At 41.4% G+C, this 14621-nt stretch overlaps 1 protein-coding gene across 1 annotated transcript; it reads left to right on the plus strand.

Moving 5' to 3' along the window:
• Window positions 1–601: 601 nt before the first annotated feature.
• Window positions 602–1009, plus strand: LOC308419308 (small ribosomal subunit protein uS17-like; the record flags this gene model as incomplete). The annotated part of the gene is made up of 1 exon (XM_080914987.1): window positions 602–1009. One exon carries the CDS (start codon window positions 602–604, stop codon window positions 1007–1009), a length of 408 nt encoding a protein of 135 aa, XP_080771113.1.
• Window positions 1010–14621: the final 13612 nt, after the last annotated feature.

Below are 14621 nucleotides of genomic sequence, written 5' to 3' on the forward strand. Positions count from 1 at the left end.
TAATATTAGAAATTAATTCGGAGAATATTCTGGATATAAGATCAACATACAAAAGTCAACTATATCATGACACATTAGTGATAAAGTGGGGATGTGACCTTAAACATTTCTTAAAATAGCTTTTAAAAAAACGAATAATTTGGAAAAAGAGATACACCAGATGTACCCTGAAAATGTCAGTATCATCTCAATGAAGTAGAGAAAATAAAAATAGGAAAGTATGAGGCTCAGAGGTGGGACGGCCTCACAGTGTTAGGAAAGTCAGGCTTCCCACGCTGAACAATGCTTCCCAGCTAACCAACGTTTTGACACTACTCTTATCAAGCCCTCAACCTATGTTAAAACAACAGATAAACTAATTCTAAAATTGGTAGAGAACGCATGGAAACCTAAAATGTTGAAGCAACCCTGAGGAGTGGTGCAGGTTGGAGGATTTGTGAAACACCACAAAATTAGATTCGGTGTGACTGTGTAGTCCTGGCACGAAGACTTGAGTTCACACGCACATCTTCACACTTAAGCTCAACTGACTCTTGAAAACAGAATCAGTATCACCCAATGTTAAAACATCAGGATCGCCTTTGCTCAGGCTGCCGGGAAGATGGCGGACATTCAGACGGAGTGTGCTTACCAAAAGCAGCCTACAATCTTTCAAAACAAGAAGTATGTCTTGCTAGGGAAAACCAGCAAGGAAAAACTTCCTCAGTACTACAAAAGTCTTGGCTTCAAGACGCCCAAGGAGGCCATCGAGGGTACCTACATAGACAAGAAATGCCCCTTCACTGGTAATGTTTCCATCAGAGGGTGCATCCTGTCTGGTGTGACAAAGATGAAGATGCAGAGAACCATTGTCATCCACCGGGACTATCTCCATTACATCCAGAAATACAACCGCTTTAAAAAGCATCACAAGAACATGTCTGTGCACCTGTCCCCCTATTTCAGAGATATCCAGATCGGTGACATTGTCACTGTTGGAGAGTGCAGGCCCCTGAGCAAGACTGTTTGATTCAATGTGCTCAAGGTCACCAAGGCTGCCAGCACCAAGAAGCAGTTTCAGAAGTTCTAAGGTGACTCAGACCAATGCCCTAGAACAAATAAAGATATTTTCCAACTTACAAAAAAAAAAACAAACAAACAAAAAAGAAACCATCAGGATCTCCAGGCTTGGTCCTTAGACCACTGGCTGCCGGACTAGCAAAAGGATGAGGCTGTGCTCCACTCCTTAGTAGATAAATGAACCAAATGACTAGACTTTAACATCACTCAACATTACAACCTTCTCAGATGGAAAAAAAAAAACACAGAGTAAGACATAATGATCTTGGACTTTTATGCATGACATCAAAAGCATGTTCAAGAAGGAAATAGTCAAATTGGACTTTATAGTCAAATTTAAACTGCATGGAACAAGCTTGCTACTGAAAACAGGGTCATGCTGCCTGAGGAACTGGGGTTCCCTCTCAGAGTTCTTAATCTTGTTGATGTTGATGATGATGATGATGATGATGATGATGATAATGATGATGATGATGATGATGATGATGATGATGATGATGATGATGATAAAATTTTAACAATGAACTCAAAAGAAAGCTTGGGGTCATTTGCTAGAGTTTAGAAGGAAAACTCATGAGCAACAACTGTGAACTTCTGCAGTTGCCTAGAGACGGGAAATAAAGAAGAAAGAAAAGAGCTAAGGCAGGATGGAAGTCAGCCACAGGGCAGATAAACAGCCACATGGTCGGGGGGTTCGAGAAAGAGTGAGACTTAACATGGCTCTCACTGTAAGTGCCAACCCTGGCACAGTATTTCTAGGAAGAAAAAGTACATTATCTCATTGAAGGATTAATTACCCCCCCATCTCCTTATGATGACATTCGGCAAATCTGCCTTCATAAGAGGGTTGCATTAAGTTTCATGTTTTTGAGATGCTTGGAATGTTAGGTCTCTATCCAGGCCAAAGAGATTCCATTCTCTTGACCAGAAGGAAATCTGCTTTCTATCTAATGGTCCTCCAATGCTACTGCGGCAACATGACATTATCAAGAAAGTGAGCAGAAAATAATGCCTAGAGAGAAAAGCAAAACCTGTGCATCTCTCCGAAGAGCCTAGAATCCAAGTAACACAAAACTGGGAGAGAAGGGTGGAGGTTGAATTCAGACTTATGCAAAGACACACAGTTGGTCCGTGAGTACACGGACAGTGGATCAGCTGATTAGATAAATGCAAACGTACTTCATGCTCAGGCAAGCAACCACAGTACTTTATATAAAAAATGTTGACAAGAAGGTAGGTGGGAATGTAAAATGCTACAATTACTCTGGAAAACGGCTTTGACCTCTTTTCACAACATTAGAGTACAGCTTCAATAAGGCCCAGAAATTCAACATAGTTAAAAATATGTGTACACAAAAACTTGTACATGAGCATTTAAAACACAATTGCTCATAACAACAACAACAACAAAACCCAACAGTTTTTCAATGGTGAAACAAAATGTGGTATAGTTATGCAATGGACTATTACTTAACAATAAAAGGGAATAAACAAATACAATATAGCATGAATGAACTCTAATAATATGTAAAGGCAATATACAGACACAAAGTACTATCTCTGTCTCTCTTTTCTCTGCCTCTCTCTGTCTCTCTGTCTCTGTCTCTTTGTCTATGTCTCTCTCTGTGTCTCTCTCTCTGTCTCTGTCTCTCTCTCTCTCGTGTGTGTGTGTGTGTGTGTGTGTGTGTGTGTGTGTGTGTGTGTATGTATGTATGTATGTAGGACCAGTTCATACATGAGTCACACTGAGTCTCTCTGGTTGCCCCAAGCCTCGCCTTTCCTCCCTCTCAATCTCCTGTCGCAGTTGTGTCTAGACTCACCTCAGTCTACCCATTAAGTTTGCACACACGTAGCCTCTGTATCGTGGAGACATTTGTATGAAGATTCTCTATTCTATTTGCCACAGGATCCATAGTCTAAGCAGTGATATGATCCTCTTGCCCCAAGTTCATCTGTTGAGATCTTAACCCCACCCCATGTGGTATATAGGAAGGAGAGTGTCTAAGGGAGGAGGTAGTTACTTTCTCGGTGTTATGACTAGCATATGTCACAGAAACCATGGAAGGACATCGATGTTTATTTTGCCTCATTTCTCAGTGGGCTCAGTCAGTGACCGTGAGACATGGAGGACTTGCTCACATACTTGTATAATGTAGCAGGAGTAAAGGCCAGCAAATGGGTTTCTGCCTTATTCCTTTTGATTCTGGCTGAACTTGTAATCTACAAATTGGTGTTAACCATATCCAGGGTGGCTTGTCCTTTCTCAGTTAACCGTCTACAATAATGTCCACACATATACTACCAAGTAAGTTCCTTCCCAGTCTCCTACGTGATTCTAAATCTGGTCAGTTTTACAAGATTAGTCATTATTGGTAGTAACCAGATCATGAGAGGAGGAAGACTCTAGAAAGGAGGATTAAGGCCTGTGATGGTTAGCCGCATTAACTTGACACAGCCTAAAATTACTTGCAAAAATAGTCTCCATGAGTGACTGTCTATATTGTGCTGTTTTGAAGGCATTTCTGTGGGAGTTTGTCTTGTCAAGGGCATGGGAAGACCCAGCCCACTCTTGGCAACACCATTCCCCAGGAAGGCAATCCAGAACTGTGTTAAGAGAGATTCCACTGAGCAGAATCCAGTGAGCAAGGGAGCACGCGTGCACTCATTCCTCACTGCTCTTCACTGTAGCTGTGATACAACCCGCTTTTGAAGTTCCTGTATTGACTTCTCCAAATTGATGGGCTATAACCTAAAATGATAAGCTGAAATAAATACCTTTCCCTCCTAAGTTGCCTTTTTTTCCCCCTGCCAGAGCATCTTATCACAGTGGCAGAAATTAAACCAGGACAGTGTACTTATAGGCAAAACCTGAAGCCAGAGGAAGTTTGTTTGTTACATTTTGGCCCTTCCACCATGCAAAGATACCCAAATAGACAGTGCCATCCACAAGGAATAAACCTTTCACTTGCTAGTAAATCTTCTGGCACTTTCATATGGGGTTTCCCAGTCTCCCAAACTTGAGACAACATGACACTTGTGTATAATTGACCTAGTTGAAGGCACTTTGTTGACGCAGCTGTAACAGATGCAAACAGTATTTATTAGTCCCATGTGCCCTCATGCCACTGGCTGCACTCTCTAGAAATACAAGTGCCTATCTCAGATCCTTCTGATTTCCTAGTTCTGACCCATGTTTCATTTTTTCTGGGTGACATCAGCCTGAGAAGAGGAATCGGTCAGTAGCCAGCGTTCTCCCACACCTTCAGCAGACACACCATGCCTTTTAACCCCGGTAACACCTGACTATTCCAGATACCGCTATGTCAAGGTTGCGATGTGGAGTGTCTTCCCCCAGAGATAGCTGAAAGTTGAATTAATCCCAGATCTGTGCTACTACTTTGGGGGCCGAACCAATCAATCTTGCCTTTCTTTTAGCCCACAAAAGGCCTGAAGGGGCTGATGTTGACATTTTGCCACAAAAGTTCCCACTAACTTTCCATCTCTCTAATCCCTTCTTTGTCTCTTCACATCCAGTTCTTACTCCTCTAAGACGTTTGGCAAACGTAAAGCAAGAGAACGGGCAGCAGTGGCAGGCTGAGCGGAAGCCAGCACAGTAGGAAGGTGCTTAGTGGTTATCACACTCACTTTCGTGGGCTCCCTTAAAGAGCGGAAGTGTGGGCATGGCCTGGATGTTTGCGTGAGACGGACATGTGTGGCTTGTGCACACAGCTGTGGTTGCATTCCAATGTACTGGTTGGCCATTACCATCAGGTTACTAGCTGATCCTAAGATTTCTATAAAATCCTGGATTAGTATCTCTGTGCAACTCTCCGAATTCTAAAGATGCCCTTGTCCCCCTTCATTTTGGGATGTTTTACTGGATTTTTCAGTCTATGGGGACCTGGAAGGGAACTTCACACTGTCCCTACCAAGGAAGAACCTGGGATTCTGAATCAAATTCTCTTAAGATCCTGAGACCGGCTTTCCCCCCCCTCCCACTATTACATTGGGTGAACCAGCCAATTTCTTGCCTGAAAAACTGGAATGATCACAAAACTGTCACCTGACAGTATTTTCTCAGGATGACTTCAGGGTCCCTTGTGAATGCCAACATGCTCTAACTGCTCAAGCTCCTCACAGAAAGCAGCGGCAAGGCAAGCATTTGCACGTTACCTGCACACATTCTTGCATGTTTTCCTATCCCACTGTGTTATATAGTTTAATGTGTTTTATTTTTAAAAAATTACAATTTATTTTGATCATATATTTTTCTTCCCCAACAGTTACTAGAGCCTCTATACCTTTCTACTCACCCAACTTCAAGTATGTCTAATGTCTCCCCACCCCTTTCTCTTCCTCTCCCTCTCCCTCTCTCTATATATAATGAAAACAAAACAAAACAAAACAAAAAAAAAGAAGGAAGATCAAAACAAATAAAACCCAACAAGACAAAACAGAACAAAAGGTACACAAAACCATGTGTCTCTGGGTAACTGCCATCTACAGGAGACGAGTAGGAAGACATGGTAAGTGAGGGAATAGGGGGAAGAGCAACTAACACAAAGAGACTTTTGAAAAGCCATATGGAAACCAACTCTGTAGAAGCTTCCTAAAACACACAATTTAAATGGAGTCACCATATAATGAAGGAGACAGTGTCCCAACTATATATATATATATCTTATGCAATGACGTAAACCCCCAGTGCTAGGAATGGGTTACATATTGTTGAGTCACTGGCAAGAGGGGTTCCACAGATCCCCTCAAACATCATAACTATTGCTTTGCCTTACCTGAAGATGAGGCGCTATTCTTTTTTTTAAAAAAAATACATGCATTTATTTTTATGTATATGAGTAAATTAATACTGTCCTCAGACCCACCAGAAAAGGGCATCAGATCCCATTACAGATGGTTCTGAGCCACCATGTGGTTGCTGGGAATTGAACTCAGAACCATGGGAAGTGCAGCCAGTGTTCTTAACCTCTGAGCCATCTCTATAGAGTTAGGCCCTATTCTTAAAGACACCACTTATATATGCCATCCAGCTCAATTTCTCCTTATTAGATGACATAGGTGGTGTCTTTAAAAATAGTGCTAAAAGCTTCACCCCTACTGACTAGTGTTGATGGTATTATCAGGTACTTCACATGTTATCAGAAAAGACAAATAATCAGTATTCACATGCTATAGCCTCTAAGAACGACCTTCCTGCAAGATAGACTAGTTCAACAGTGGCACAAATATAGCAGCAGCCAAACACTTTTTAATTGGATTTAAAACCTACTCTGTGAGGTAGAATTTGTATGTTACTTTTATTTTTTTGTGGTTATTTTATGTTTACTGCATTTTCCTCATGATGTTGAATATTCCTTTCTCATTACATCTGTGTAACATCTGTGATCTTATTTTTTTATGACTCCCACAAAGCATTTAAAATATGTGTCTTCTTTGTTATGCCAATAATGTCTCAAACCTGGATTAGATACTCCTTGCTTGAGTGAAATAAGTAGATGTTAATTTAAACATTTGGAAAACCCTGTAGCATAACTGGGCTCAGAGCATGATGGAGGGACTTTGGACCTCTTTGCCAATGGTCCTGGTTGTGAGCATTGATATCTAGAAGTTTCCGTGTCCATACTACTCTATGCTAGAAATCATGTATTACTTACTTATAGTACTTAATATAATATAAATGATATATAATTGATGTACACTGTACTGTTTAAGAAATAGAACAAGAAGATTTTTGATATGCTCAGCACAGGCATAAATGTTTAAATATTTATTTTTAGCTATGTGTATGTTCATGTGTGTCTTAGTCAGGGTTTCTATTTCTGCACAAGCATCATGACCAAGAAGCAAGCTGGGTAGGAAAGGGTTTATTCAGCTCACACTTCCACATTGCTGTTTATCACCAAAGGAAGTCAGGACCGGAACTCAAGCAGGTCAGGAAGCAGGAGCTGATGCAGAGGCCATGGAGGGATGTTACTTACTGGCTTGCTTCCCATGGCTTGCTCAGCTTGATTTCTTATAGAACCCAGGACTACCTGCCCAGGGATGGCACCACCCACAATGTGCTGGGCTCTTCCTCATTGGTCACTAGTTGAGAAAATGCCTTAGAGCTGGATCTCATGGAGGTATTTCCTCAACTGAGGTTCCTTTCTCTGTGATAACTCCAGCTTGTGTCAAGTTGACACAAAACCAGCTAGTACAATGTGTGTTTATGAATGTAAGTGTACCATGTGCCTAGAGTACCCACATAGGCGAGAAGAAGGTCTCAGACCCCTGGAACTAGATCTATAAGAGGCTGAGCTGCTGTGTAGGTCCTGGGAACCAAAATCAGGTCCTCCGCAGGAGCAGCCAGTGCTTTTGACCATGAGGCCACCCCCCAGGCCCTGGGGCTCAGTTTTTAAAAAAAAATACTTTTGAGTTGCGGTTGGCAGAATTCATGGACACAGAAACCATGAATGTAGAGGAGCAGGTGTATCTGCCTTGCAGAGTTGTAACAATTCAAAAGTACACCACGATAAAAAGGACATAGAAATGTGTTCACAAATTTGACATTTCTATTAGTGATATTCCTGAGATGCCTTCTCTGTGTGTTTAAAACTTGGCTGTTCGGCAGATGCCAGAATGAGAAGGGAGGTCATGAGTACGCCATTGTAATGTGCAGCACTGTTGGCCTGGAGGAAATGAATACATGGGGGAAAAATAGCACATGGTCTCATTTTTATGACAAGCTTTTGTACATAGCAATGGTAGTCTCCGCAGGCGTCTACATCCTGAGACTAAGCAGATTTTATTATTAAATATTGATAGCTATCTACCATGTTTTCTGTAATGAACATGAGGCTTAATTCTGTGTATTTTCCTTAGAATTTAAAATCATTCTAGACAGTTTTCAATAAAGGCCACATTTGTGACACCAGTTAATGGTGTAATTACTGAACTTGCGCATAGCAAGGACAGAATGTAATGTACATCGTCTCTTGTATAGGTAGTCACACCCGTGTCCACAGCTAACCTGTGTATGGCGTCGGCACAAGCGCTGCCTTCATGTAAGATCACAAATGAGGACGTGTCTGCCCCCTCTCTTCAAGCAGTGCCCTCTTTCATCTCACTTCAGTCTCTGAGAATGTTCGTGATGCTGGTTACTTTTCTAAAGTACCGTAGGTTAAGAAAGATGGAACTAAGCAAGTTCTGGCTTGAGTGCCCATTTTATTTAATCAAACTGTGTGGTGGTTTTATTTGTGAGATCATGACAAAAGGCTTTAAAAGATTTTTTTTAAGGCAAGAGAGTCAGTTCAAATTATTGCAAGGATTTCAAAGTGCCATAGACACCACTTGTTGTAAGACATGGTAGTTTTCTTTCCTATAATATATAGGTATGTACACATGCATTGTTCAGATATATGTGTATATGCAGATCTTCAATGTCAGAGAATTCTTGAGGTTCACTTCTTGCAATTTGCTACCAAAAGATACATTTTTTGTTGTGTCATCTCTCATAGGCAGATAGATCTTCACTTTCAATGTTTCTTTGTACTTAGAGTTGGGTGTGAAAGTAGATATGGGCTGTCACATCAGAGAGTAGACCAGAAAGGGAGGTGTGCATTGAGGAAGAGAAGAGAGGGCAAGGGACACATGTGACATGAAAGCAAAAAGGAGGTTCTTCTGGGGGGTCACAGAGTACAAGGGGTATGGGGTCGCAGAGAAGAGAGGATAGGAGAACCAATACAAACATACTTTGTCTGGGAAATGCCATAATGAAATACAATGCTTTGTGTGTTAATAGAGAAATTAAAGGTCCTAATAAAAAGAATGTGAATCCCAGTTACTGGCTATATAATAAGTAAGTGATGTGGCCATCCTGACCCCCGGAGCCAGTGTTTTCTCTGTTCTTCACTGGGTCTGTGTGCTATCAAATATCCTCTCTCTGTTTTTGATCATGTTCATGTGCTATCTCATGCTCTTTCTCTAAAGTAAGGCACCAAAGAATTTCTTAGTCTCTTCCAGGGCTAAACAGTACCAGAGAAAGCCACACTTGTTTTATGTAGACCTTCACTTTTTTTTTTGTCAGAAATGCTATTTTGTTCCTCTCCTTACTCTTCTGCTATTTCTCCCTTTCTTCCTTTTTGCAGCAATTGGTAAAATTAGACTTTCAAATATTAGAATAACATTGGATACCTGAAATAGATTCCAGTTAGTCAATGGTTTATCATTTTTTGCACATTACTGACACATTTCATGAATATTTAGTTTATAAGAAATGTTTCATCATGTTCTTAAAAGATATTGATCTGTAATTTTCTATCTTTTTTTTTTTAACAAACAGGTATGATTCTTGTTTTATAAGATAAACTGAAATGGAATTTCTCCTCTGAAGATTATATAAAATTGATATGCATTTCTTAAATCTATACATCTCAGATGGCATTCACCAAATAATTAATCTAAATCTGGAGGTTTCTTTTTGAAAATTACAGATTTAATTCCTTACCTGGGGTCTTGGTTACTTGGCTCACATCTTGATTCAAAAGCACAGGGCAGATAATACTAACTGTGAATGGTGTGGGCTTTAAAAACTAAAGCTTACTCAATGACACGCCTCCTTCTTCAAGACCACACCTCCTAATCCTCCCTAAACAGTTCAACCAACTGGGGACCAAGCCTTCAAATATATGAGCCTTTAGGGGCCATTCTCATTCAAACACCACTCTTGGCTATAGGCTGTTGAGGCTATTTAATCTTTATTATATTGTTTTGGTTCATGTCTTTAGAGGAATGAGCTCGTCTCTTTGTGGAATTAATGAATGGAAAGTTGCCCAATGTTTTTGTGTCATTCTTTTCAGTGGCTGCAATATTTATACTGACAGTTCTCTTTCTTTCTTGGTATTCACAATTGTTTCTTCACCCTTCCTTTTTTGTCAGCTTTTACAAAGATTGTCTTTTTATTGGCTTTTCTCAGAAGTCATGTTTTTATTGTTTTTTCCCCCACTTTTCTGGTTTTTAATGTATGGATTTGCATGCTTTCTGATTTCCCTTCCTCTGATCTCTTGGCTCTTCCTTCCTTTGCTCCATTTTATTTCAGTTTATCTCGGTTTAACATTACAGTGGTGGCCTGAGATTACCCCATCCTCCTAAAGTAGCAATGACTAGCCAGAAAACTACACTTTAGCACCCTCATGTTTTAAGAGGCTGTCTTCTCTTTTGTTTTATTTATATTTTGTTTAATTTCCTTTTGGACTATGTATCTGTCCCAGGTTTAATTTGATATTAATTTCTGATTCACCGGTGTTCCTTTGTTATCAACATCTAGCCTGGTTCTATCGAGACCTAAGAACATAGCATGTCTTAATCTAGTTTAAATGTTTATTGTATGACACAAGAAACAAGTCCATCTTGCTAAACATTCCTCGGGTACCTGATGAGAAGCATCGTCTTTCAGTGATTAGTTGAAAGGATTCCATGGTCAGACCGGTTGCTGATGTTGGAGTTCTGTCTGTGCTCTCTGCTCATTTCTCTTCCTTCCAGTTTCATCATGTTTGGTTCGTTCATTTTCAGAGCTGCTGTCTCACATTCAGAAGTTCTGTCCTCCTAGCTGGTGAGTATTTCTACCAGGCTCATGTTTGGATCTAGCTTTTTGTTTGCTTCTGAAGTTCGTTATTATTAACATCGATGTTAATGGTGCTATTTTTTCTATTTAAAATAATATTTTCATTGTTTAAATTTTTCAGTCATTTTACTGTCAACCTCTATACAACTGTGTGTGACTGCCACTGTGTGTGTGTTCATCAACTTTTAACCATCAAACATAAATAATTTCTAAACATTCACATCGTACTTTCATTTTCTTCAAAGGAAGCATGCCATTTATTTGAAAGGGCCCCATCTGGAACTCATAGCTATAGAATCCTGTGTTTAGTCTTTGGGAAAAAAAAAACAAAAACAAAACAATGAGAAGACTTGTCGTGTGTGGTGGCAGACACCTATGACAGCAGCATTAAGGGGTCTGATTGTAAGTTCAAGACCAGCTTGGACTCCATAGAAAGACTGTCTCAAAGCAAAAACAGGGGCTGGAAGATGGCTCAGTGGCTGTGCTGGATGCTTTATGTTAACTTGACAGAAGTTAGAGCTATCTAAAAAGAGGGAACCTCAATTAAGGAAGTACCTTCATCAGATTTGGCTGTAAGGCATTTTCTCAATTAGTGACTGATGGGGGAAGGTCCAGCCCATTGTGGGTGGTGTCATTCCTGGGCTGGTGGACCTGTAGTCTCTCCATAAGAAAGCATGTTAAGCAGAGCCGTGAGGAGCAAGCCAGTAAACAGCACCCATCTATGGCCTCTGTAACAGGCCCTAGCTCCAGGTTCCTGCCCTGCTTTCGCTCCTGCCCTGACTTCCCTTAGTGACAGGCTGTGATGTAAACTGAATGTAAAATAAATAATTTTTTCCACAAGTTGCTTTTGGTCTTGATGTTTCATCATAGCAATAGTCAGTCTAACCAAGACAGTGTAAAGTACTAGCAGTGTAAAATTGACAAGCACGTTCAACCAGATAAAGGGTACAGTGTGGCAGCCTAAAAAACAGAGAGCTGGCCTCAAAATAATGTGGAAGGCAAGAACTAACTCCAAAAAAACTCTCCATATATGTCAGACTCTCAGTTCTCTGCCTTTTACCAGAATGTGTACCTTCCTTTAATCTACACAAGAACATCTTTGAGTTCTTCTAGACAGAGACTGTGGCTGCCACCTGGCCTGCTTCTCTCTCCAAAAGGAGTCTCTTCCTGCTTCTGGTCATAATCAACGAGCCAGGAAAAATAGTAATTATGACTTTCACATTCCCTATAGTGTTTGTTTCTGAAATTACTGCAAATTGGTTGAGCAATTTGAACCAAAAGAGAGCAGTGACCTATCCATCCCAGAAACCTGCTCTGCTTATTCTCTGCAAAAACCCACTGAGCCTGGAGAGGTGGCTCAGAAGTGAGGAGAGATTTGGAACGGGTAGCAGACCCCTCCAGTTAGAGGTTTTAAGACTTTTCTAGGCTAAAGGGAAAGAGAGCAAGTTGAAAAGACTAACTAGACCCCAAGGAATATCCGTGAAAGGCGAGGCATCCAGACTGGCCAGAGGTCTCTGTACCTGGAGGCAAGTCCAGGCAAGCAGACTATCTGGGAGCAGATTCTGAGGCTGTGAGTTATCTGCCGCCTCCAGAGTAGCACACTGTTGTAGGAGGAACCCAGGCCCTGGAATCATATCTAGTTTCAGCACCCACGCTGCCTTGTTTAAGGGATTCCTGGCTTTGCATTCCTCCCAGACTCTCTAAGCAAGCTGTCCAGGACACTAGGTAAAATCGATGGCTTTGCAGGGCCAAAACCTGCCTTTGTGGTATCTCTTGTCATTGTGTGTGTCTGGATATCCAACCCACCAAGTCCAGCACTTGAAGCTGCTTTGCTTTTCTTGTAAGATCTGGTGACGCTTAGGAAACTGGCAGAAGACCAGGCTCTGCGGAGGAACTGTTTGCCAACATCTGCTTCCAAAGTACCTGGAGCTGCTGCCATCAGTGGGCAGACTTGCCACTGTGCCCTCACAGTCATCTTGGAAGCACATTCCTGGGGACATAGCTCAGGGCTGGGAAAGCTGTCAAGCAAATCTCAGGACAAACAGGCTGTGTCCACCAACACTTCACGCTCTTGCTCACAGCTCCCCGGGAGAGAGGATCCTGGGCTGGTTATTCGTGGAGATTGATGCCCTTTCTCTTCTCTCTCTCTTTCACTGTTTCCCTTTCCGTTTCCTCCGGGGAAGATGATTTATTGAGCACAGTAGCACAAACTGGAAGACATCTAATACCAGATCTATTAAGCCGGGACCCGTGGACTCGTCAGTCCGTTTAGAAAGCTGTCTACACCTAGGCCCAGTAGCAGCTGTGCTGACAATTCTGGGATGAGTGAGGACAATGTGAAAGAGATTTAAAATGTGTGACTAAGTGACTTAATTCTTCGATGTTTCACTCTTAGAGGAAGACGGCTTAGAAAGTTTGATCTATTGCTTGAGCTAAATCCAGCAGTTTTTAAGAGATGGGCATGTCTTTGGGGGCTTATCTAACAACAGACATTTCATTCATGCATTTATTGATCCATCCATCTATCCATCCATTCATTCATGCTTACACAATTTCATACACAAAACGTAATATCCTTTGATCCTTTTCTACCCATTACCTTCTCTTCCTTCCTTCTTTCTCCCATGAAACTCCTTTAGCAGAATCTAATGTACACAATTCACATCTAGACATTTTCATACCACACATACATGCAGAGCATAGAATATGTACCTCACTTGAGGAGTGGGCTAAAGCAATGACAATTGTGACAGCAGGTGCTCATGGGATATACCAGTTTTTCAGGTGACTAATCCTCTCATGAATGAGTTAAGAAATCAGTTGCCTTCTCTCACTGGTGAAGGGAACAGAGTCCCAGGGAGGTCCAGACACCAGTTCAAAGACATTCACATTTATCTGTTCAAAATAAGACTGCCCTCCAGAGAAAATCGTGAAACCTTTTCACAAACAGCTATAGCCATTCCCCATGCCTTCTGTGCTCCTTGTTTATAAATGTCTTCATTCATGCAGCCAGTTTGTACAATCAGAATCTGTCAGATGCATGTTAAGGAGCTGTTCGTGGCTCAGACCAAACACAGTGAAGAAGCAGTCTCCTCAGTTGGTTTTATGGTTTGTTCTGTTTGCACCACACACACCAGAAAGTGCAAACTAGTTCTATAAGGTAGACATGCAAAAGAGTGAGGAATTATCCAAGCCATTGTTACTTCAAATATTTCAAGAGGAGCATTCTTTCTGGAGTAGGTTTCTAGGTTCCTCCTGGTTCTTACACTGAATACTGTGGGAGCTGGAGACATGACTCAGTGGTTAAGAACATTTGTTCTTGCAGAGAACCTAGATTTGGTTCCCAGCATAACACAGCAGCTCCCAGCCACCTGTAACTCCAGTGCCAGGGGACCCAGAACCTTCTTCAGACCACCAAGGGTCACCAAGCGTGTAAATAATGTACACACAAAGGAAAAGGAAAAAATATCATACACAAAATAACTTAATACAAAACAAAACATGACACTCCTTCAAAAAGTCATCACAGACATGTCACTTAAGACAAAACATTTATGTTTTCCACAACGTGCTCCAGGCTGGAACACAGGAACGGAGATGGTGGTAGGTTTATCCTCACTCTTGATTCTCCAAAGAAAGGATCTTTTTCTCTCTTCCAGCATGTGGCAGTGCCTGGCGTCACTTTCATTCGGGAAACCCCTGCTCTGTGGCACGTGGACTTTTCAGCTTGTATCTCAGAGTCTTTTCTTCTGAGCACCAGCCACTTAGCCAGTTTATTAGTTTCCCCCTAACAGTCATCCCATTATAAAGTTCCTGGGAATTTTGCAAAGAAGGAAAGCCTACTTTGGCTCTTGCTTGATATATTCTAGCCTAAGACTGGACATCTCCACTGTCTGGGGGCTTTGGTGAGGGTGCCAGATGGTAATGGTAAGAGGTACTTATC

Source organism: Micromys minutus (assembly GCF_963924665.1).
Source record: "Micromys minutus genome assembly, chromosome: 3".
In the NCBI taxonomy this organism is placed as follows: Eukaryota; Metazoa; Chordata; class Mammalia; order Rodentia; family Muridae; genus Micromys; species Micromys minutus.